At 43.0% G+C, this 22441-nt stretch overlaps 1 protein-coding gene across 5 annotated transcripts in view; it reads left to right on the forward strand.

Moving 5' to 3' along the window:
- LOC110528964 (calcium-dependent secretion activator 1) overlaps nt 1–22441 on the forward strand; it is a 164258-nt gene that overhangs the window by 136433 nt on the left and 5384 nt on the right. For all 5 annotated transcript variants that reach the window (XM_036983473.2, XM_036983474.2, XM_036983478.2 and 2 more), the window contains 7 exons: nt 878–1033; nt 1393–1540; nt 2564–2638; nt 2736–2819; nt 3249–3281; nt 4360–4467; nt 19306–19410. In XM_036983473.2, the coding sequence (XP_036839368.1) occupies nt 878–1033; nt 1393–1540; nt 2564–2638; nt 2736–2819; nt 3249–3281; nt 4360–4467; nt 19306–19410 (709 nt within the window). The remainder of the gene's footprint in view (nt 1–877; nt 1034–1392; nt 1541–2563; nt 2639–2735; nt 2820–3248; nt 3282–4359; nt 4468–19305; nt 19411–22441) is intronic.

Consider the following 22441-nt stretch of genomic DNA (forward strand, 5'->3'; position numbering starts at 1 on the left):
GGGGTTAGAGTAGGCAGTGTTTCAAAATGGAGAACCATCAATGGCTTTTCATTTTCCCCCTACTGCATGTGTTTGAACTGAAGGGTGGAAAGACACAAATTACATTTTAAGCTGATTGTAAAACACCAAGAATGGGAAATGCTAAATTATACATCATTATTAAATGAGGCCCTACCCAAGCTAGTGTTTAAAAGTATTTAATTTGTGTCTTTCCATCACATGTATCTGATCTCCAGTCTGCCACAGTGTGCTAGGGAGGATAAGTCCCTGTTTACCCTGTGTTGGAGCTCTTACCTGTGGGCACTAGTTGTGAGGAGGCCCCTGCGTGTCTGGAGAGACCTGTATGGCTGGAGAGATCTGCTCTCTCTTTCTACAGGGTTTGGGGGACAGGGGACAGGGAATGGGAGTGGGATACAGTCTCCATCACCGCATCAGAAAGCAACCCCACCCTTCCTTGTGTGTTTTCCCAGAGTGCACTAACTAACTGACCAACCTGCAGTGTGCATGGACCCCTACTCTTTCCCTGGTTTTGATAACTGCTCAACTCTGAGGTTATTAATTGGTCAAAGACATACTCATGTCTGTTTATTTTTACCATACACTGATTGGGACCTTGATGAACACAATTCATAGAACCTCATTGGCCAGGAATAGATCAAAGATATAGTATCTTCCATTCAAAATATTTTAGAACCAATCGGTAAATGGTGAAAATAACCCAAACAAATGGAATCCTGAGACCTAGATTTGCCCATCCTCTCTGATCCTTGATGTAGTCCTCTACCCCCCATGTGTTCTCCTGTTCTCCTGTAACAGTGCTCTAACGTTTAACCTCTTAGCTGTGACCCCTGACCTGTGCCCCGTTCTTCCTGCCCAGTAATGGCTCGGGGACATCCGAGGATCTGTTCTGGAAGCTGGATGCACTGCAGACCTTCATCAGAGACCTGCACTGGCCTGAGGAGGAGTTTGGCAAACACCTGGAGAGCAGGCTCAAACTCATGTCCAGCGACATGATTGAGTCCTGCGTCAAACGGTGAGAGAACGCTCCTGAATTGGACCCTTGCACTTGCTTACACACAATTACACACATACACATACACATATACCACTAACCTTGTGGGGGACACACAATTCAATCCCATTCAAAATCCTATTTTCCCTAACCCTTACCCAAACCTTAACCCTAACCCTTAACCTTAACCCAAAAACCTAACCTTAACCCTAAACCTAACCCTAGCTCCTAACCCTAACACTATACCTAATTCTAACCCTAATTATAACCTTAAACTTTCTAGAAATAGCAAGTATAGATTAAAACATTACACACACAGACATTGTAGGTCCGTGTATAGTGCTCCACAACCTCTCTCCTTTCTCTGTCCCTGTCTCCAGAACGAGGGTGGCCTTTGAGGCCAAGCTCCAGAAGAGCAGTCGGACCACAGACCTCCGCGTGCCTCAGTCCATCTGCACCATGTTCAACGTGATGGTGGATGCCAAGGCCCAGTCAGCCAAGCTGTGTGCCATGGAGCTGGGACAGGAGGTAGAGGATTCCTTCATCCCTATAGTCTTTAACCAGTCTTATATCAGACGTCAAAGATACCAGTCTTAGATCAGACATCAGATACCAGTCCACCTCCATCTGCACAGCCTCAGACCAACACAGTTTCTACCTATTATATTCTAGATGTAATATAATGTAAATCATTCTATTGATGTCTAAAAGTGATTTCAATGATTTCTCTTTCACTCACTGATTTATATGCTATATCACTGAGCATGTTGCACTGGATATACAGATCAGTATCCACCCTGGAGCAGTACCAATGCACTTTGGGAAAATCATTTTGTGCTCACCAGCTGTGTGTTAGATGTGTATTCTCTTAAAATTGCATGGATTCAGGAGCTCCAGGTCAATTAGTATCAGCATTTCTATGCTTCCATTTCGTTCTATTTGCTTATATTATGTAATGCTATGCTTATACAATACATGTTGTAAGATAGTCCCTTCTGTATACTGTATGTATTTCTGTCAAGGTTTTCACTGACATTAGTTTCAATGGCACTTACTGTGATTGCTGTCTCCTGATTTAGCTTTTGCTTGAATATGTGCTTTTGCTGTAGTCGTTTGCTTTTTCACGGTCATCTTTTCATTTCTTTTCTCTATCTTGTGAAAGTTTGTTAAAGATTGGGTAAGTGTGGCTAACAATTCAATTGAAATCTCACTCCCAGTTCCCAAATGTATAAATAGCCGTCAATGCAGTGCTCCCCAGTCTTCCAACACTTGAAATGTTTTGATTTCATTAGCATGTATGTAGATGGTACTGAATATACATGGGGTAGATTTGACAGTTCTCATCGCTGCACAATCTAGAGACAGATACCAATTATCAGCGCAGAATTAATGAGTCTGAGGTCTTTTACATGGCTCACGTGAAGACAAAGGAATGCTGTCATACTACTGATTAGCATATTGGCCTACTGTGAGACCTGGTAGCAACAAACAGAAGGGAAGGGAGGGACGCTGGATTTGGACGTCGTGACTAACATGTCTCTCTCCTGACAGAGACAGTACCATTCCCAAATCGACGCTCTCATAGAGGAAACTGTGAAGGAGATGATCACCTTACTGGTAGCAAAGGTGCTGTTGCTGTCTTACTCACATCTGAAAGTGATATTAAATGAATGTTGTTTTTAATGTGTTGGACTTGCCAGTAACATAACTCCCTGTCTGTCAGTTTGTGGTCATTCTAGAGAGTGTCCTAGCCAAACTGTCCAGATACGACGAGGGCACTCTCTTCTCCTCCTTCCTCTCTTTCACAGTAAGAACGCACTCCTTCTCTCGTTCCCCTCTTTCTCATCGTACACTGCATACAGAACTGGACCCTGATCTTGAAATGATTTTAATCATCATAGGGTAGGATTAGTCTTGTTCAAAGATTGTACCTTTAGCAAATATATGTTCAGAGAATGCACAGCTCTCTGCCTCATTTTGCTCATGATAACACTCCCAATGCATGAAAAGGTATTTTGAAACAGTATTTTAGTAGTTTCCTGAACATTGTAATAGAAGTCTCCATTTTTTTTTGAGTGAACTATGTTATTACATTTCCTGGCATGACTCACTTAAGCATATTGCAGTCACACACTGAAGCTACACTCACAGTATACAGTTTTTGCAATGAAGAGAATTGGCACAGTTGGAATCTCAAATCTTTCCTTCTCACCTAAACTCTCTGTCTCATTTCAAGGTGAAAGCTGCATCAAAGTATGTGGATGTACCTGTAAGTGGGAGAAGAGCGTTATTATCAGTACTTGTGTTTTTCTTGTCCCAGTCCAAGTGTGCGTGTGTACCTGTTTGTGTGTGTGTCATTCCATCTTCCCTGATATGGATCTGGGCAAAAACAGCCAGCTAGGCATGTCATTGTGAGTGTCTCTGTTGTGTTGTGTAACAAAAACCCACAAAAGCTCAACACGTCACTTTTTAAATGTATGCCTTTGTCGGTGGATCTGTGATTGGGCCTCTTATGTCCGCAGGGCCAGAGCCCTAGTTTCTGCATGGTAATTGTTTGCTTAAAGCACAAAATGAAATTACACTGGAGAAACATACTAATTTGCACCCTTTGGAACCACTCAGGGATGTGTTAACTAAGTTCAGTTTACAGCGGGTAATACAAATTCATATGACCTCGTCCGCTGGCACAAAGGATGTGTTTCATATACCGGAGAAGAGGCGCGAGGGGGAAATACACCCACACACACACACACACACAAATAGAGTGTCTTATTTGCAAACGCATTGTCCTGTTTGAATATTTGAGATGGCATGAGAAATGGCAGCCCTCCTAACAGTCTGTTCAGCAGCCTGATCACATGTTCCTGGTTCTTCTGTTCACTTTGCACGTGCCCAGACTGTGACAGATGATTCTGGGCCAAGTACATATCTCTAATAGGAAGTTCAGTGAAAAGACAGCCATAGCCCGGGGTCTATATGCACTGCAAATGAAACACCTCTCCAGAGATGTCAACTGTACATTTGAATACTTTTTTTTTCTGAGTTGAAAATGACAATTTGATAACACTTTGGGTTGAATGTTTATTTTAATACCTGTCAGTGTTTCATATGCATGTCTTAGAGCTTGACATGACATAACGGTTGATAATAACTTATGTCACTTTGCTGGTCTCCATCATGTTTATTATGAGGTAAACAGGTTTCGGTGCCTTGGTGAGACAATGAATTCGTTTTTTGGGGGCTAATTACTCTTTCCCTCTTGTTCTCAACTCTCTCTCTCTCTCTCTCTCTCTCTCTCTCTCTCTCTCTCTCTCTCTCTCTCTCTCTCTCTCTCTCATGTTCTGCAGAAGCCTGGGATGGACATTGCAGACGGTTACGTGACCTTTGTGCGCCATTCTCAGGACATGCTGCGGGATAAGGTCAATGAGGAGGTGTATGTAGAAAGGTTATTTGCCGTAAGTAACCAATGCCGTCTCCTCCCTTACAGGGGAGGCTCTCCAAGATGTGATAAAACAGTTGGTTCAGAGGGATAAGTCTCATTTTGAACAGCTCTCTGGCTTTTCTTGTGCAGCTGTACAAGTAGCTCTTTCTCTCCTTCTCTCTGTTTCTACCCCTTGTTTTACTTCTAACTCTTCCCTCCATACTGAATACACTGTGCTCTAGCCTGTGTCTTTTCTACTGAAGTGTTCTGCATCTTCTGTTTATCTCTTGTTTGAGAAGTGCAAAATCTTGAGGAGGATTATCTTAAGCAGTGTTCTCTCTCTGCGAGTCAGCAAACAAGGGTTTGTCAATTAAAGTCCACACAATAGAATGCCCTCCTATAGGATGACTTAATACCGTCTTTACAATTCCCCAGTCTAAATTCTGTCTTTAGCCGTTAGAATACCTTGTGTTCTTCCATTAATTGATCTGTAGCAACATTAATAATCAGATCAAAAGGTTAGGGTTAGTAGGTCGGCTTATGCTGATCAGTTTCCCCACACACTGCTGACCCGTTTCCCCACACACTGCTGACCCGTTTCCCCACACACTGCTGACCTGTTCCCCACACACTGCTGACCCGTTTCCCCACACACTGCTGACCCGTTCCCCACACACTGCTGACCCGTTTCCCCACACACTGCTGACCAGTTTCCCCACACACTGCTGACCCGTTTCCCCACACACTGCTGACCCGTTCCCCCACACACTGCTGACCCGTTCCCCCACACACTGCTGACCCGTTTCCCCACACACTGCTGACCCGTTTCCCCACACACTGCTGACCCGTTTCCCCACACACTGCTGACCCGTTTCCCACACACTGCTGACCCGTTTCCCCACACACTGCTGACCCGTTCCCCACACACTGCTGACCCATTCCCCACACACTGCTGACCCGTCCCCCACACACTGCTGACCCGTTCCCCACACACTGCAGACCCGTTCCCCCACACACTGCTGACCCGTTCCCCACACACTGCTGACCCGTTCCCCACACACTGCTGACCCGTTCCCCACACACTGCTGACCCATTCCCCCACACACTGCTGACCCGTCCCCCACATTGGACTATATACAAGACATTTGGAACTGTCCCATTTTGACAATGAGGGCTTCCTCCAACGAAATCTTCCTCTTAGGAACGACAAACAGAAAGGAGGGCCTCTGACCCAGGGCTTATTGTAATGAGGGCTTAGGAAGGATGGGGAGAAATAAAGAAATAACGGAAGAAAGGGAAAGAGAGAAAGATAATGAGTTTGTATTTGAGAGTGAATAAAGTGGGGGGGGGGGGAGAAATGAGAAAAGAGAACACTGTCTTAAGGAATAGCCCGAAACCTGGTTATCTAAATAATCCTCTGATGCATGTTGACCAATTTGTCCACAACTCTTTTTGGGGTGAGAGCCTCAGATTGCACCTGTGCGCGTGTGAGGGTGGGTGTTATATGCGTGTGTGTGTGGCTTCCCCTAAGGCCTGCTGGCATGACCTGCCTTCTATCTTATCAGTCTTCTCTGAGTGAAAGTGTCTCTTCTCCATGTTTGTTTCTCTTGCTGCTTTGACCTGCTGTTTGGCTTGTATCGTCTTCTCTCAGAAGAGCATTTATTTTCTGATTATAGCAGAGGCCTCTCTCTCTACATATGTCACTCTCTATCTGTTCTCCCTCTGGCAGTACTGTGGCGTATGAAGGTGTCTTGCTGCGCTGTAGGACTCCTCTCTGTTGTCCTTTTCTTGTCTCTCTGCTCAATATGACCAAGGCGTGATGCTGCTGTTTCTATGCGTTCATGCTCAGGGATCAAAAAGCATAAAAACGCCCTTGGTTTTCTGTGTATTTTCCCTTTCCTTCCATCTCTTTCTTTTTCTCACTTGAACCACAATGCCTTTCAACATTTCTTTCAGCTTTACTTTGCAAACACTTTCCCACCTAGCTATATATTTTGAAATGGAACTTATCTCTCATGTCAGATTGTTTTAACACATTATGTCCAGTGGCATGATTCAGAGTCAAATAATCTTTCTGTGTACATCTACTAGCAAGGCCCATCTCCCTCGAGATTCACCCCATACATACATGCATGCAATCAGCATACCTCCCTTAACAACCTCATTGGCATTCGTACAATACTTTTTTTTTTAAAGCTTACAGCACCTGGTATTCCCAGGCGGTCTCCCGTCCAAGTACTACCAGGCCTGACCCTGCTTAGCTACCAAGATCAGACATGTTCAGGGTGGTCTGGTCACAAGCCTATTTTCATTTGCCCATTTTATCCCCAAATTATGACCTTGGCTCATCACTGCAACTCCCAATTGGGCTCGAGAGAGGCAAAGGTCGAGTCATGCATCCTCCGAAACATGACCCGTCTGGCCGTGCTACTTCTTATTACACTGCTCACTTAACCCGGAAGTCAGCCACACCAATGTGTCAGAGGAAACACAATTCGACTGACGACCAAGTCAGCTTGCATGCGACCGGCCCTGCCACAAGGAGTCACTAGAGTGTGGTGAGCCATGGAAAGCCCCCTGGCTAAACAGTCCCCTAACCCGGAAGGCACTGGGCCCATTGTACACCGTCATATGGGGCTGCCGATCACAGCCGGCTGTGACACAGCCTGGGATTGAACCCCAGTCTGTAGGGACGCCTCAGCACTGCGATGTAGTAATTTTGACCGCTGCGCCACTCAGGGTCAAGAGTGCAGGGATGTTGCCAAAACAGACACTATCGTTTGAATTACTCTACATAGCTCTTAAAATACTATTAGTCAGTTTTTGCAACATCTCCACATTGTTAAGCTGTCAAAATTGTGCCCACATGTTGATGCTCCCCCAAACGACATAGTCTAGGAACATATAACTTCAGCCTTACTGCTTCTTAGACATAAATGTCTGCCTTCACCGACACCCCCGATAACACTTTATAGAAAGGACTAAAGAACATGGGGATCATACCACTTTTAAACAGAGAGGGGGAGGGGGCATCTGTTCTGTAAAAATAAGGATGGGGATTGTTTGTTTTGTTCTTTTATTTCCAGGGATAATAATTTATTCTATAACTAATTATAAAGTAGCACGTGCTGTTGTCTGTAAACAAAATATGCATCCTGTCAGACATAACCAAAGGCCCAATACAGCCGTTTTAATATCAATATAAAATCATTTCTGGGTAACAATTAAGAATTTTACTCTAATAGATTTATGTTAAAATGGGCAAAGAAATTAGCAAAAAAACTAATTCTCAAGCAAGAATTTTCCCCGGACTGTCTGGGAGGGGAAAACTGAAAAATAGCTGTTATTGGCAGAGAGGTTTGGAAGTATGTTTGTTGTTGGTCTATTAACCAATTTACACCATGGAAAGCGTAAACTTCCTCCCGTGCAAACCTGCTGATTAGAAGGTCCTGTGTAGATTGCATATTCAACCAGCAACTATCAGCGAATAACACTAATCAAATAGTTTTATCAGCTGTACAATATGATGCAAAACACAGGAAAACTGAATTTTGACTAAACTGGACCTTTAAGATTTCATGTGTTTTTGGGGGGGATAAATTATAACATAATTATTAGGTATTCATGAAGTTATTACCATTCCAACCATGTTATTTCTAAGACAAAAAAACAGGTGAACAGCCAATATTAAAGTTAAGTGTAATCAAAATATATTTATCTTTGATAAATACTTTTTTGCTGGGATATTTTTATTTTCAAGAAATAAAACAAAAATGCTACCCATCCATGATATCCACTTAAACATAATATGAAATTGATTTGCATTTCAGGTGTTTTGATGTCATCCCATAATAGATTATCAGAAGGCAAGATTTAAATCCTGTACTATTTTATCATAATATAAAACAAATTAAGAGATTGAGATGCTGACCTTGAAAATAACATTATTGTTCTCTGTACTGCTGATCATGAGGCGATTACTTTTCAAATCACACAATGCCTCTATAAATGAATATCCCTCATGTACATTTTACACATCTAGACAAAAACCAAAGATCAAAATTCTCTCTTCTGTCTTTTGATCTCCCTTTGACCTACACCTGAGCAACTGCTCTGAGGAGGAACGACATAAGACGTTCCTCTAAGGAAAATGTCTGTTTTCAATTGTTTCTCCTACCCTAATCCCTTGGGTCCTGATGACATTTGGTCAAGGGTTTAAATGTAATTGTGCATGTGTGTGTTTTGGAGCCAGTTGATCTGGAAGCATACCTTATGTCCCCTCAGGGTTAATTAGGGTGGAGACATGGATTTCTTGAAGACGTCAGTAGATGTCATATCAGACACAATAAGGATATGGTTCACTTCATTTAAATACATTTAGCCTGGGATGCCGTTTGACATCAGACTGACCATATGGGCATAAGTTAATATGTTCGGAAAACAACAACACCCAAGAAATGAATTATGATTGGAGACATATTAGAAAGTGAATAAGGCCTATGTTGTGACAGATTGGATGGCAGGGGGGGCTGGTAAACCATAACATCAGTAAAAACAGCTATAGCTCTGTGCCAATGTCAAGAGGGTAAAACAACATTTTTTTCTGAATTGTTATTGCAATCAGTGAGAAGAAAAATACTATTTGATTCAGGCCATTGTTACATGCCACGATCCTCACCATGAATCCAATCATTCTATGATCTCTTTAATAATACATTTTTGCTTGTGACAATTGAGGATCGGACAGGTGTACTGGATGTGTGTGTTTGTGCGTCTGTGTATGTGTGTGTGTATGTCTGTATGTGTGTGTTTTTGTGTTTGGGGAGAGTGATGCGGGTATTATTTAACAGTAATGATTAATCTTACAGGACTGTTCTCAAAGTACAGATGGCTTTTGTGATGTGCTATAGGTTTTACAGAGGAGCAATTTTTCTTTTTCCAAGCTGCCTAAGCGGCACCAAATTGTATACAGTGCTAAAGAGATGAAACTCGCAGTCAGATGGCTAAGTTTGTTAAGTTCAGGGGCAGGGAAAGGGTGGGAGCTGGATGGAGTGAGCGAGTGTGTGGGGGAGAGGAACAAATAATTTGTTTTCTTCACCCCATATCCCCTCCTCCTCTCTGGTAGTTCTTGAAAGAACAGCTGAAGAGAAGAGGATTAAAACAGCTGTGCTTAACGCTCATCGACTTAATGCGGCTGGCCCAGAGATCAGTGATTAAAACAGCCATCTCTTTAGTCAAGGCCAAATCCAGCACTGCACTGATATGCTAGCTGCCTGTTGTGGGCCTCCAGCCTCCAGTGCATTTTGGGAGATTTTGGGAGGCATGGTGCCCGGCCGGCACTGGGTTCAGTTGTTCCCTGGCCAACCACAGATACACGGATTACACGGGTCAATTATAGACTTAATCTGCCTCCTGGGGATTAGGCCCAGCTCATTGATTGATTTGAAGTATTTCCGTTGACCTTGGTAGTTATCAGATCTGCTAGATTGCACTTTATGACGAAGTTAAAACGCTTTAATCGCAACGCAGGGAACTGGTTCACGACTGCCAAGGCCAATGGAGGGGAGAGCAGGAGGGGTTTGGTTCGATTGAGATTGCGCTGCTGCTGTTACTGTTGATGTTGCTGCTGGTTTGTGCTTGCGGTGATGATGAGGAGGAGGATAACTGACAGACCTGCTGCAATACCACTTCACTGTCCTAGACACTTTACCACTTTTTCAGGATCCTGTCGCCAAACGCAGAGCCAAGTGAACAGTTTAATCAATTTGAGCTTCTTGTGCAGCACGCAAAATTAACTGCCAGGGCGGGTCAGGCAGACGGAGAGGAGAGCCAGGGTGGGTCAGGCAGATGGATAGGAGAGCCAGGGTGGGTCAGGCAGATGGAGAGGAGAGCCAAGGTGGGTCAGGCAGACGGAGAGGAGAGCCAGGGTGGGTCAGGTAGACAGAGAGGAGAGCCAGATAAACAAGCTAAAGGACAGAAACGAGAGAATGAAGGATTGAAGGCTCTAGTTAGACCAAGATTGATGACCCTGCTTTGTTTCTTTGTTGAGGAGATTACAGTCAACATACCAGGGTAGTTACAAAGAGCACAGGAGTTAAATCATCAACATGTATTGATCACATCTTTACTAATGCTGCAGATATTTGCTTTAAAGTGGTAGGATGTAGGATGCGATGTATCACAATATATTAGCCATATCTAGGAAAACCAAAGTTCCAAAGGATGGGCCTAATATAGTGTATTTGTTGGTCTGTGGTGTGTAATGAGGAGCAACCAGATGCTGCACTTGACACATTTATGAAACTACTTATTCCAGTAACTAATAAGCACGCACCCATTAAGAAAATGAGGAATTGAAAAATTGTATGGTTGAGAGGGATGAGGCAAAAGGTATGGCAATTAAGTCTGGCAGCCCAACTGATTGGCAAACATACTGCAAATTAAGAAATCATGTGACTAAACTAAATAAAAAATAAACTACACTATGAAACAATGATAAATTACATAAAGATGGTATAAAGCTTTGAGGCACCTCAAATGAAATTTTGGGTGAAAAGGCCAACTCGGCTCCTTCATTCAATGAATCAGATGGCTCATTCATCACAAAGCCCACTGATATTGCAAACTACTTTCATTGGCAAGATAAGCAAACTTAGGAATGACATGCCAGCAACAAACGCTGACACTACACATCCAAGTATATCAAACCAAATTATGAAAAACAAGAATTGTACTTTTGAATTCCGTAAAGTCAGTGTGGAAGAGGTGAAAATATTATTGTTGTCTATCAACAATGACAAGCCACCGGGGTCTGACAATCTGGATGTAAAATTACTGAGGAGAATAACAGATAATATTGCCACTCCTATTTGCCACATCTTCAATTTAATCCTACTAGAGAGCGTGTGCCCTCAAGCCTGGATGGAAGCTGAAGTCATTCCGCTACCCAAGAATAGTAAAGCCCCCTTTACTGGCTCAAATAGCCGACCACACAGCCTGTTACCAACCCTTAGTAAACATCTGGGAAAAATGTGTTTCACCAGATACAATGCAGTAAACAAATTGACAGCATCATTTCAGCATGCTTATAGGGAAGGACACTCAACAAGCACAGCACTTACACAAATGACTGATGATTGGCTGAGAGAAATTGGTTGATAAAATGATGGTGAGGGCTGTCTTGTTAGACTTCAGTGCAGCTTTTGACATTATTGATCATAGTCTGCTACTGGAAAAACGTATGTGTTGTGGCTTTACACCCCCTGATATAATGTGGATAAAGAGTTACTTGTCTAACAGAACACAGAGGTGTGTTCTTTAATGGAATCCTGTCAAATATAATCCAGTTATAATCAGGAATTCCCCAGTGTAGCTGTTTAGGCCCCTTGCTTTTAATTTTTTTTACTAACGACATGCCAATGACTTTGAGTAAAGTCAGAGTGTCTATGTATGTAGATGACTCAACACTATACACGTCAGCTGCTACAGCGACTGAAATGACTGCAACACTCAACAAAGAGCTACAGTTAGTTTCAGAGTGGGTGGCAAGGAATAAGTTAGCCCTAAATACTTCTAAAACTAAAAGCATTGTATTTGGAACAAAATACTCACTAAACCCAAAACCTCAACTAATTATTGTAATAAATCATGTGGAAATTGAGCAAGTTGAGATGACTAAACTGCTTGGAGTAGCCCTAGATTGTAAACTGTCATGGTCAAAACATATTGATGCAGTAGTAGCTAAGATGGAGAGAAGTCTGTCTATATTGCTCTGCCTTCTTAACCACACTATCAACAAGGCAAGTCCTACAGGCCCTAGTTTTGTCGCACCTTGATTACAAGGTCGTGTGGTCAGGTGCCACAAAAAAGGACTTGCGAAAATTGCAATTGGCTCAGAACAGGGCAGCACAGCTAGCCCTTGGATGTACACAGAGAGCTAATATTAATAATATGCATGGCTATCTCTCCTGGCTGAAAATGGAGGAGAGATTGACTTCATCACTACTTCTATTTATGAGAGGTATTGAATTGACATGTTGAATGCACCGAACTGTCTAAACTACTGGCACACAGCTCGGACACCCATGCATACCCCACAAGACATGCCACAAGAGGTCTCTTCACAGTCCCTAATTCCAGAACAGACTATGGGAGGCACACAGTACTACATAGAGCCATTGACTACATGAAACTCTATTCCACATCAAGTAACTGACGCAAGCAGTAAAATTAGATTTTAAAAAACAGATGAAAAAACATCTTATGGAACAGCGGGGACTGTGAAGCAACACAAATATTGGCACAGACACACACAATAACATATTCACTATACATACACATGGATTTAGTACTGTAGATGTGGTAGTGGTGGAGTAGGGGCCTGAAGGCACACAGTGTGTAGTGAAATCTGTGAATGTATTGTAATGTTTTTATAATTGTATAAACTGCCTTCATTTTGCTGCAGAATAAATACAAATACAAACTTTCAATGTTAGCTATACATTGTATTTTAGTTTTTGTAATCTATATATTTGTTTAACTTTTTTATAATGCAATGAATGTATAGTATAATTTCTTGGGACAGACATGCGTGTGTTTCTATTTTACACTAGGGTGTGAAAAGAAAGCACATGTTTTGGTTGTTGTTTCTGTTGTTTACCAGTCAGGGTTTCATTTTGGGGATTTAGTTTTTCACTTTTACTGTGAAAAAATACATAATGTAGAATGAAATACTGTATTTGCCCTATTGAATACTATACAATATTCATGAGGGGGGGGGGGGGTGTTGTTGATCTTCCTTTATCAATTGGATTAACTTCATATCAAATGACATTTACAAAAAGAGAAGCAAACATGTTTACTATTTAAACAAAAGCGTCATTGACTCTGGGAAAATCTACGTAGTCACAAATCTGGTTGAAGAAATGTTTTTAGGAGGTTGAGGACATGTTAACACAATGCATGCCAGTCGTAGATATATTGTGTATGACTCCAATAGCAAGAGGAAGATGCATTTGTCCCATGTAAAGCCATGATACATCTCATTATGAACGCAATGCTTATTGTTTTTCATGCCAGTTAATAATCTCTTTATGTTGATATAAACCAATGGTGAAAAGAGGCTTTGGAATGGATAATGAAGAATCTGGATGATAGATGGCCAGAATAAAATAAGACTAAGGATAACAAACAGGTAGTATATAGACTCAATGCAACTGTTGAAAGCATGTCAAAAGCTTTCGCTTCCTTTTAATGACGTCTGTAAGCAGCTTAGACTCTTTATAATTACTGAGGGAGCATTTTGTTTCCCCCCCATCCATCCATCCATCTACCCTCACTGTGATCTTGGACTCTGGCATAAATCCCTCCTGACCCACCCCAGAGGGCCAGAGGTCCATGTCAGTGGTCAACACCAAATGAGGAAAGGAATGGATGAATAACATAAGATGAGGGAAATGGAAGTTAAATGGAGCTGTCTTTTATGTTGAGTGGGACAAGTCCTCCTGTTGGGGGAAGGGGGTGACAGGATTGGTTGATCACACATACACACACACACCATTTTCTCTGTTTCGCTCTCCTCTCTCTCTCTTTCTCTGTTTTCCTCTGTCTCTCGCTCTCTATCGAAAGGGAGGTATGGTGGCATTTGTTTGATTAACTTGTCTGACAAAAGTGACAGCTGCTTGCCGGTGCATGTGGATGAGAGGCTCAGCGCGGGTCCCTCTTTGTACATCTGTCAGCGGAGAGGCAGGGGGAAAGGGTGAAAAGAAACAAATTGGTCCCAAAAGGCAGGCCATTCACCTTCTGCACCCCCTCTCTTCCCCCCTCCCCTCCTTCCCATTCAGGTGCTCGGCGGGATCCTCAAGTGCTTGCTGGCTTATTCCATTTCGTTCCCCCTATAGTCTGAAGTCCACAAGTGTTTTACCCATCATTCTGAGCCCCTCGATCCACCTCTAAGCAGCCTTTTGAAAGGAGTATGGCTCACTTTGCTCAGGCCTTTGCTCGGTTTTATTCACTGAGCTTTTATGTCCTTTATTGTGTGTTTACTCAATGGCGCGGTGTAGTCCACAATTCCAACCGTTTAGTTCCTCAGAACATGCTCTTTCTCTCTTTTTTTAACCATGTTTTTGTAAAGTACTCTTATTTTGACACTGTAATCGGTTCAACTGACACTAACTAGTGTAATGTGACTGGTGTTTATGTAAGAGACTCGGATTGCAAAGGAAAATGTTCTCGCTTGCTTTCCTTTGATATAAACATTTACGTCAGTCTTGTGTTACATATGCACAGAACATGTATTGTTAGCCTTACTTATTTCACATTTCTTTAAAAGGAAAGGCTGACTATCTTAGTGATTTAGTAGTGGTTGGGCACACACAGAGGATTTTTGTTCCACTTAAGGTTGCGCTGAAGCGTGCGAATCGTTGGCCGGCCTCTCCTTTGTAGATGCGGCACAATCAGAACAGTTTGAAGCCCATAAACTTGCTGAGCCTGAAACTTTATTTCAATTTTGCCTTTCAGAGTGCTGCGCTCTATGTTTAGAGAAGTAGAAAGGAGAGCGGTGTGAGCGGAGCGCAGGGTGCTGGCAGGATCTGAGGGCCACAGCAGCAGTGGTGCTCAGCCAGCGTGGAGGGACACGGCATAGGGCCGTCAGCTTCCTGTGAAAGGACGGACTACCTATGGGATCAGCTCTTTTGGGGGGTGGGGGAGACCTGGGGGTCACCGGTGTGAGTTACTATGGTAATTGAGTTCTGTCATCAATGGGCCTCCTCTCAGGAGCTATAAAGCAGACAATAACAGGCAAGCAGCAGCGGTGAAAAGCAAGCAGGTAGGATTACTCTGCCCCTTTGTCGTAAGTGCATAATGTCTTGTAGTCAGATTTAAAGACTTCGCAACCACCGGGTCCTCCCCTCAGCCGCCCGCTGGGGGGCCTAATTTAGCTGCCCTGGCTGCCAGCTCTCTCTGGGCCAGGAGACCAGTGTGGACAGCTCTTTTTAACCACTAACAAAGCCCTGTAGACACCCTGGCCAGGAGTGCTGGAGAAAGGTTGTGCCTTTGATCGGCCCTACCACTCTTTAATGGATTTTTGAGGATTGTTTTGTTTTTATTTTAAGGAGCTTGTAGAGCAGAGGGTGTGTGTGTTCTTGAGTGAATGCACACGTGCACGCGCGCGTGTTTGTGTGTGTGTGAGAGAGGGAGAGTGTTAAAAAGGAAAAGTATTGGTGCGTAATGTCTCTGTGATACACAGTGGCCTCCCCTCCTTTAAATGTAAGCCTGTCACTTTGCATTAGCATCGTCACGGCAACAATCATCATTCCATGCCTCCCGCTAATTGCAGACACAGCTGGGTCCCAGCAGGACACCTACTACACACCCCAGCCTTGCACCAACCAGGGCCAATCTGTGGAGCACTAACACACACACACACCACACCTACTACAAGATCCAAGCTCCATCAGGCCAGATCCAATCTGGTCTGTAGCACTGACACATACACAATCACATGCACACACACAGACCTTTGCACACAAAGGCACACACACATCACCACCAGCAAGGGCGGAAAGAGGCAGAGTCACAGGTTGCTTGTAATCCCCCTATACCCCCCATGGAAGGGCCCCCGCCTCTGCTCCAGCATTCCTGCTTTTTGTGTTTTTTGGGGGTCCAGGACAAAGGCCTAAGCCGACCCCTTACCAGTCCTCTGTTCTAGTCTCGCAAAGGCGTAGTGGGACTGGTGTATGTGTTTATGTGTGTATGCATTGGGATATGAGGGGAGGGGTATGCAGATTTGCACTGAATTCTGTTGGTTGCCCCCCTGCCAGGCGTTATGGCTTCCTGTAACATGTCATATATGAGTGTGAACACCAGGTTCAAGGCGGGGTGTTGTGTGTGGTGGTGTTTGGTGGTGGAGGGGCGTGGGGGGGTTGGTGTTGCAGGGGGCAGGAGGTTGCACTGCCTCCCAGCTCTTAACCCCTCTTCGGGACCTGCAGATGTTTGTATGTGTGTGATGAAGCAGTGGAACCCCCATCCGTAGGCGCACACACACACACACACACACACACACACACACACACACACACACGCAAAGACACACAACCATCCAAAACCACCTTCATTATCCAATCCCTAATATCAGATGGAACTTGATAGAATGTCACAGTGTCACAGATTTGATCCCTGTTGGTTTATGACATTATATATTCAGAGCCATATTACACGTGTTTTGGCTGTCAGCTATTGCTAGCCTCCTGCTGATCCCAATCGAGCCTAAAAAGAGTGAGTGCCTGGGTGTGTTCATCTGTTCTGAGAGATTTGTTAGGGTTTGTTAGTCTGTTCAGAGTGGAACAAAGCAAGAGTGCCATCACTGTTCATTTCACAAGCCTGGCATCAGAGTCTGTCACTCTCTGAGTTTCCCTTGAGCACCACGCCTCACACACACACAAAAAAAAAAAAAATTGGACCTGAAATCAAAAATGGATTGCCCTCCCTTCAGCTAAATATAGTTGACCTAAACCCTCCCTGAACGTTTGAAAAAAACAAATGACCCTCCCTTATACCCAAAATAATCATTCAAATATAAAGGTGATAGTAGAGGACATGATAACATTTACCCTCACTTCTTGGACAGACCACAGCCTTAGATATGCAGTTTTTACAAACTGTTCATTGTCCTGTAAGCATTACATGGCAACGCAGGAATTTTGATAGCGCACAGGCTGCGGGCCAGAAAGTTGTGTTTTCGCAGGCCACCGTGGACAAGAATAGGGGTGGAAAGATCTCCTTCGTAGTAAAAGTATTGCATGAATCTATCATCATATTTGAAGGTCCGAGAAAAAAATTGCATTTCATAAAAATGTCTTGTAATTCTACGTTATTTTACATATTAGCAGAATCTTTTTTAATACCACACAAATTACTGAAATTACATTCTAAGAATGGACTGAGAGATAGGCCTATGTGTTCATCTTATCATATTTCTCCAATGCCAAATCAGTGATTGTTTGCAACGAAACTGTCCCTGTTTGCAAATAATACAATCTGAGACATCATTAGGAATCTTAGCCATGATGGGTTACTTTCAAAAGTTATGCATACCTTTCCACCCCAGACAGAATAGGCCTACCGACGCTGAAAAATGTAAGCTTTAACTGCTGGCTACTCTTCTTCCGTGGCTTAACCTAAGAAGTGTAGGTAACAAGTGTTTTCCCTAAAAGCTGCCTGGGTTTAAACATCTTCTATTGTACAGAAAGTGAATAGTTTAATCAATTGATAGTGACAGAATTAGATTACTTCCCAAGCAAAGTGTATTTTTTGTCTCCTTGTCTATGGAAGGTTGTAGCTCAGCCTCTGAATGTAAAAGAAACTAAACAATGACATCATCATATGCATCTGTGTCACTTCTTCCCAGATATTTTACAGCTTGTTTCTAGCATAAATCATTGCGGACCAAAGTGCTGTTATAGATCACTTTATATGATCAGATCTGCTTTTATTTTCTTCCAAATCCTAAACTAACAAAGGCTATGCCTGTGCTTTTTGCCATTTACTTGAATTAAAGTTTTTAACAATTAAATAAACAATAATCCTATTTAGAGGTTATGAAGGTGAGAGAAAGAGAGGCTGACAAGGAGAGATGGAAGGAGGGCAGAGTGAAAAGAGGAGAGCGAGAGCAGTCACACCAGGCCTGGCCTCTCGGCGTGGGGTCGTGCTAGGGGCGAGATCACAGCCCTGCTGCCATGGCGATTCCTTCACAGGCACAGAGCGGCAGAGAGGAAGCTGCCACAGTGGTACACATGCAGCAGGATCCCACAGTGATTCATCCCGCAGAGAAGGCCTTTACGTTGTACCCTTACTTACCCCAGCACAACTCCAGGGAGAAGCTATACACCAGGGTTCCCCACCTGGCGGCCCACAGGCCAACTTTGGCCCACTGGGGATTGTATTTGGCTCCCCAAGTCAGGGAATTATTTCCACACATAATAGCAAGAAATGTGATCGTATACAAATGTAAGCAAGGTTTAAAATGTTAATGTTTTAGTCAAGTATTTGTAGTCTACAAATTATTTGTAATTATGTTTCGGCCCCCTGACCATCCAATCAAGAATAAATCAACCCGCGGCTAAATCTAGTTCATGATCCCTGCCATACACTGTCATCTAGAAAAGGAACTGATGATGTATGTACTGTTGTACCTACTGGGGTATGTTCTCTTGAAACATGAAGTACTGTATACTGATAGCTACTTTTTATCTAGCTCCCTGGTAGAGAAGGTGCCTTGTGGCCTGAAAAATTGTTCTCATATCTCATGACAGTCTTTTTTGCACATGAGTGTAAAAAAGGACACAGCAGAAGGCCTCTCATTGACAGTGTGAAAGTTCCAGCAACACAAACTCAAGAGTCATCCCAGATATGTTCTCCTCTCTTCTTGTCTCTGCCTGACGGTTGAGCGCTAGTCCACTCTGATTAGCATCAGCCTGCCCTGATCATTACCAATCAATTAGACTTCAAACAGGACTCAGCCCACAGATAAACATCTGGAGCCTCTCAGCTATAGCTACTCCGGTTATAGAAGAGGTGATTCCAGTTCACTCTCCCCTCAGCTGAGAGAGAGAGCGACAGCAAGAGGGAGTCAGTTAGTCAGAGGGTAATGAGTGAGTGAAAGAGACTGAGAGAAGGTTGTTGAGATGGAGAGAAATACAGAGATGGAATGAGAGGGGGATGAAGACAGGAGAAAGAGAGGGCAAATTGTGTAAATTACTATGAAATGCTGGTTCTGCTCTGTGTGTTCTGTATTCTGGTTGTCTGTGTGTGTGTGTGTGTACGTGTGTGTTTGTGTGTCTGTTTTGCTGGAGACTGTTGTGTTTGTGTGTTGCAGCAATGGTACACCAGCACCATGAACCTCCTGGGTATGTGGCTGACTGACCGGATGGACCTACAGCTCCATGTCTACCAACTCAAGATCCTCATCAGAGTAGTCAAGGTAAGTCAAGCTCAGCCAGCAGGCCAGCAGTTCCAGGGCATCCCAAACCAATCGGTCATTCATTCAAAGTAATATATCAAGGTTCACAATCAAATGTGTAGAATTACATCATTTCATTTTTAAAATTAAATGTTTATATTCTCTTAATCTGTGACCCATATTGAATGAGTTGTGACCTACTGTACCTTCTCATGGCTTGATAGGAAGCCTAGTACTGACAACCATTGTTTCTCTGTCCCGTGTTAATATTTCAGCGTGATGTTGGTGCAGTGTGAACAGTAACAAGTCTTACCAGGATAACGTCATGTCACACATTTATTTCTGTTCTCTCAGAGACTGATGAGGCCTGTATATGCATGGGATCTGTCCTCACATGGGACATATAGTTTCAGTGCCAGATGATTTAGTACAAAAATGGGTCAATAGGATGTCCCCGGAACGTCAGGAAATTGTAGCCTGAAGTCGTCAGGACGTTGTGTCATGGTCCCCATGAGGTTTTTGTCTCGTACACGGTGTGTTCCTGATGGGCGCAAAGGAACGTCCCACCCACACAAAATGTAACTCTATCCAGGGCAACCGGACCCTAGTTTCATTACACCTCACTCCTTGTTACTGTTGCTAAGCCCATCAAGGGCCCTGATTGGTGAATCACTTATCCATTCACAGCTATTTGTCTTTTGGCAATGTTAGGGACACCCACACAAAAAGTGCTTTTCACATAGTGTTTTCAACGTACTTATTGGATCCACTTCGGCATACATGATTACATTGCATTCCGATCTTCCTGCTACGACACCAAGTTAATGTCAATGACTGAGTTCACCTGTACTCCTCCTTTTCACTTCAAAGTAAATCTCCGCTCTGTTAAAAATACACAAAAAAACAATTATATTTATTATAGTGATTCCGGAGTAACATTAAAATATGCCCCACCAACATTAAACAACAATATGGAAAAAAACAAACTCAAATAGCTAACTCAAGTTGCTTGTTCAATAGGATAGGATATACAGTTGAAGTCGGAAGTTTACATACACCATAGCCAAATACATTTAAGCTCAGTTTTTCACAATTCCTGACATTTAATCCAAGTAAAAATTCCCTGTCTTAGGTCAGTTAGGATCACCACTTTATTTTAAGAATGTGAAATGTCAGAATAGTAGTAGAGAGAATTATTTATTTCAACTTTTATTTCTTTCATCACATTCCCAGTGGGTCAGAAGTTTGCATACACTCAATTAGTATTTGGTAGTATTGCCTTTAAATTGTTTAACTTGGGTCAAACGTTTCAGGTAGCCTTCCACAAGATTCCCACAATAAGTTGGGTGAATTTTGGCCTATTCCTCCTAACATATAGTGGGGCAAAAAAGTATTTAGTCAGCCACCAATTGTGCAAGTTCTCCCACTTAAAAAGATGAGAGAGGCCTGTAATTTTCATCATAGGTACACTTCAACTATGACAGATAAAACGAGGGGAAAAAATCCAGAAAATCACATTGTAGGATTTTTAATGAATTTATTTGCAAATTATGGTGGAAAATAAGTATTTGGTCACCTACAAACAAGCAAGATTTCTGGCTCTCACAGATCTGTAACTTCTTCTTTAAGAGGCTCCTCTGTCCTCCACTCGTTACCTGTATTAATGGCACCTGTTTGAACTTGTTATCAGTATAAAAGACACCTGTCCACAACCTCAAACAGTCACACTCCAAACTCCACTATGGCCAAGACCAAAGAGCTGTCAAAGGACACCAGAAACAAAATTGTAGACCTGCACCAGGCTGGGAAGACTGAATCTGCAATAGGTAAGCAGCTTGGTTTGAAGAAATCAACTGTGGGAGCAATTATTAGGAAATGGAAGACATACAAGACCACTGATAATCTCCCAAGATCTGGGGCTCCACGCAAGATCTCACCCTGTGGGGTCAAAATGATCACAAGAACGGTGAGCAAAAATCCCAGAACCACACGGGGAGACCTAGTGAATGACCTGCAGAGAGCTGGGACCAAAGTAACAAAGCCTACCATCAGTAACACACTACGCCGCCAGGGACTCAAATCCTGCAGTGCCAGACGTGTCCCCCTGCTTAAGCCAGTACATGTCCAGGCCTGTCTGAAGTTTGCTAGAGAGCATTTGGATGATTCAGAAGAAGATTGGGAGAATGTCATTTGGTCAGATGAAACCAAAATATAACTTTTTGGTAAAAACTCAACTCGTCGTGTTTGGAGGACAAAGAATGCTGAGTTGCATCCAAAGAACACCATACCTTCTGTGAAGCATGGGGCTGGGAACATCATACTTTGGGGCTGTTTTTCTGCGAACGGACCAGGACGACTGATCCGTGTAAAGGAAAGAATGAATGGGGCCATGTATCGTGAGATTTTGAGTGAAAACCTCCTTCCATCATCAAGGGCATTGAAGATGAAACATGGCTGGGTCTTTCAGCATGACAATGATCCCAAACACACCGCCCGGGCAACGAAGGAGTGGCTTCGTAAGAAGCATTTCATGGTCCTGGAGTGGCCTAGCCAGTCTCAAGATCTCAACCCCATAGAAAATCTTTGGAGGGAGTTGAAAGTCTGTGTTGCCCAGCAACAGCCCCAAAACATCACTGCTCTAGAGGAGATCTGCATGGAGGAATGGGCCAAAATACCAGCAACAGTGTGTGAAAAACTTGTGAAGACTTACAGAAAACGTTTGACCTCTGTCATTGCCAACAAAGGGTATATAACAAAGTATTGAGATAAACTTTTGTTATTGACCAAATACTTATTTTCCACCATAATTTGCAAATAAATTCATTAAAAATCCTACAATGTGATTTTCTGGATTTTTTTTTCTCATTTTGTCTGTCATAGTTGAAGTGTACCTATGATGAAAATTACAGGCCTCTCTCATCTTTTTAAGTGGGAGAACTTGCACAATTTGTGGCTGACTAAATACTTTTTTGCCCCACTGTAGCTGGTGTAACTGAGTCAGATTTGTATGCCTCCTTGCTCGCACACACTTTTTCAGTTCTGCCCACTAATG

The sequence above is a fragment of the Oncorhynchus mykiss genome, chromosome 7 (genome assembly GCF_057628025.1).
Source record: "Oncorhynchus mykiss isolate SJ-2025 chromosome 7, ASM5762802v1, whole genome shotgun sequence".
NCBI classification, from domain to species: Eukaryota; Metazoa; Chordata; class Actinopteri; order Salmoniformes; family Salmonidae; genus Oncorhynchus; species Oncorhynchus mykiss.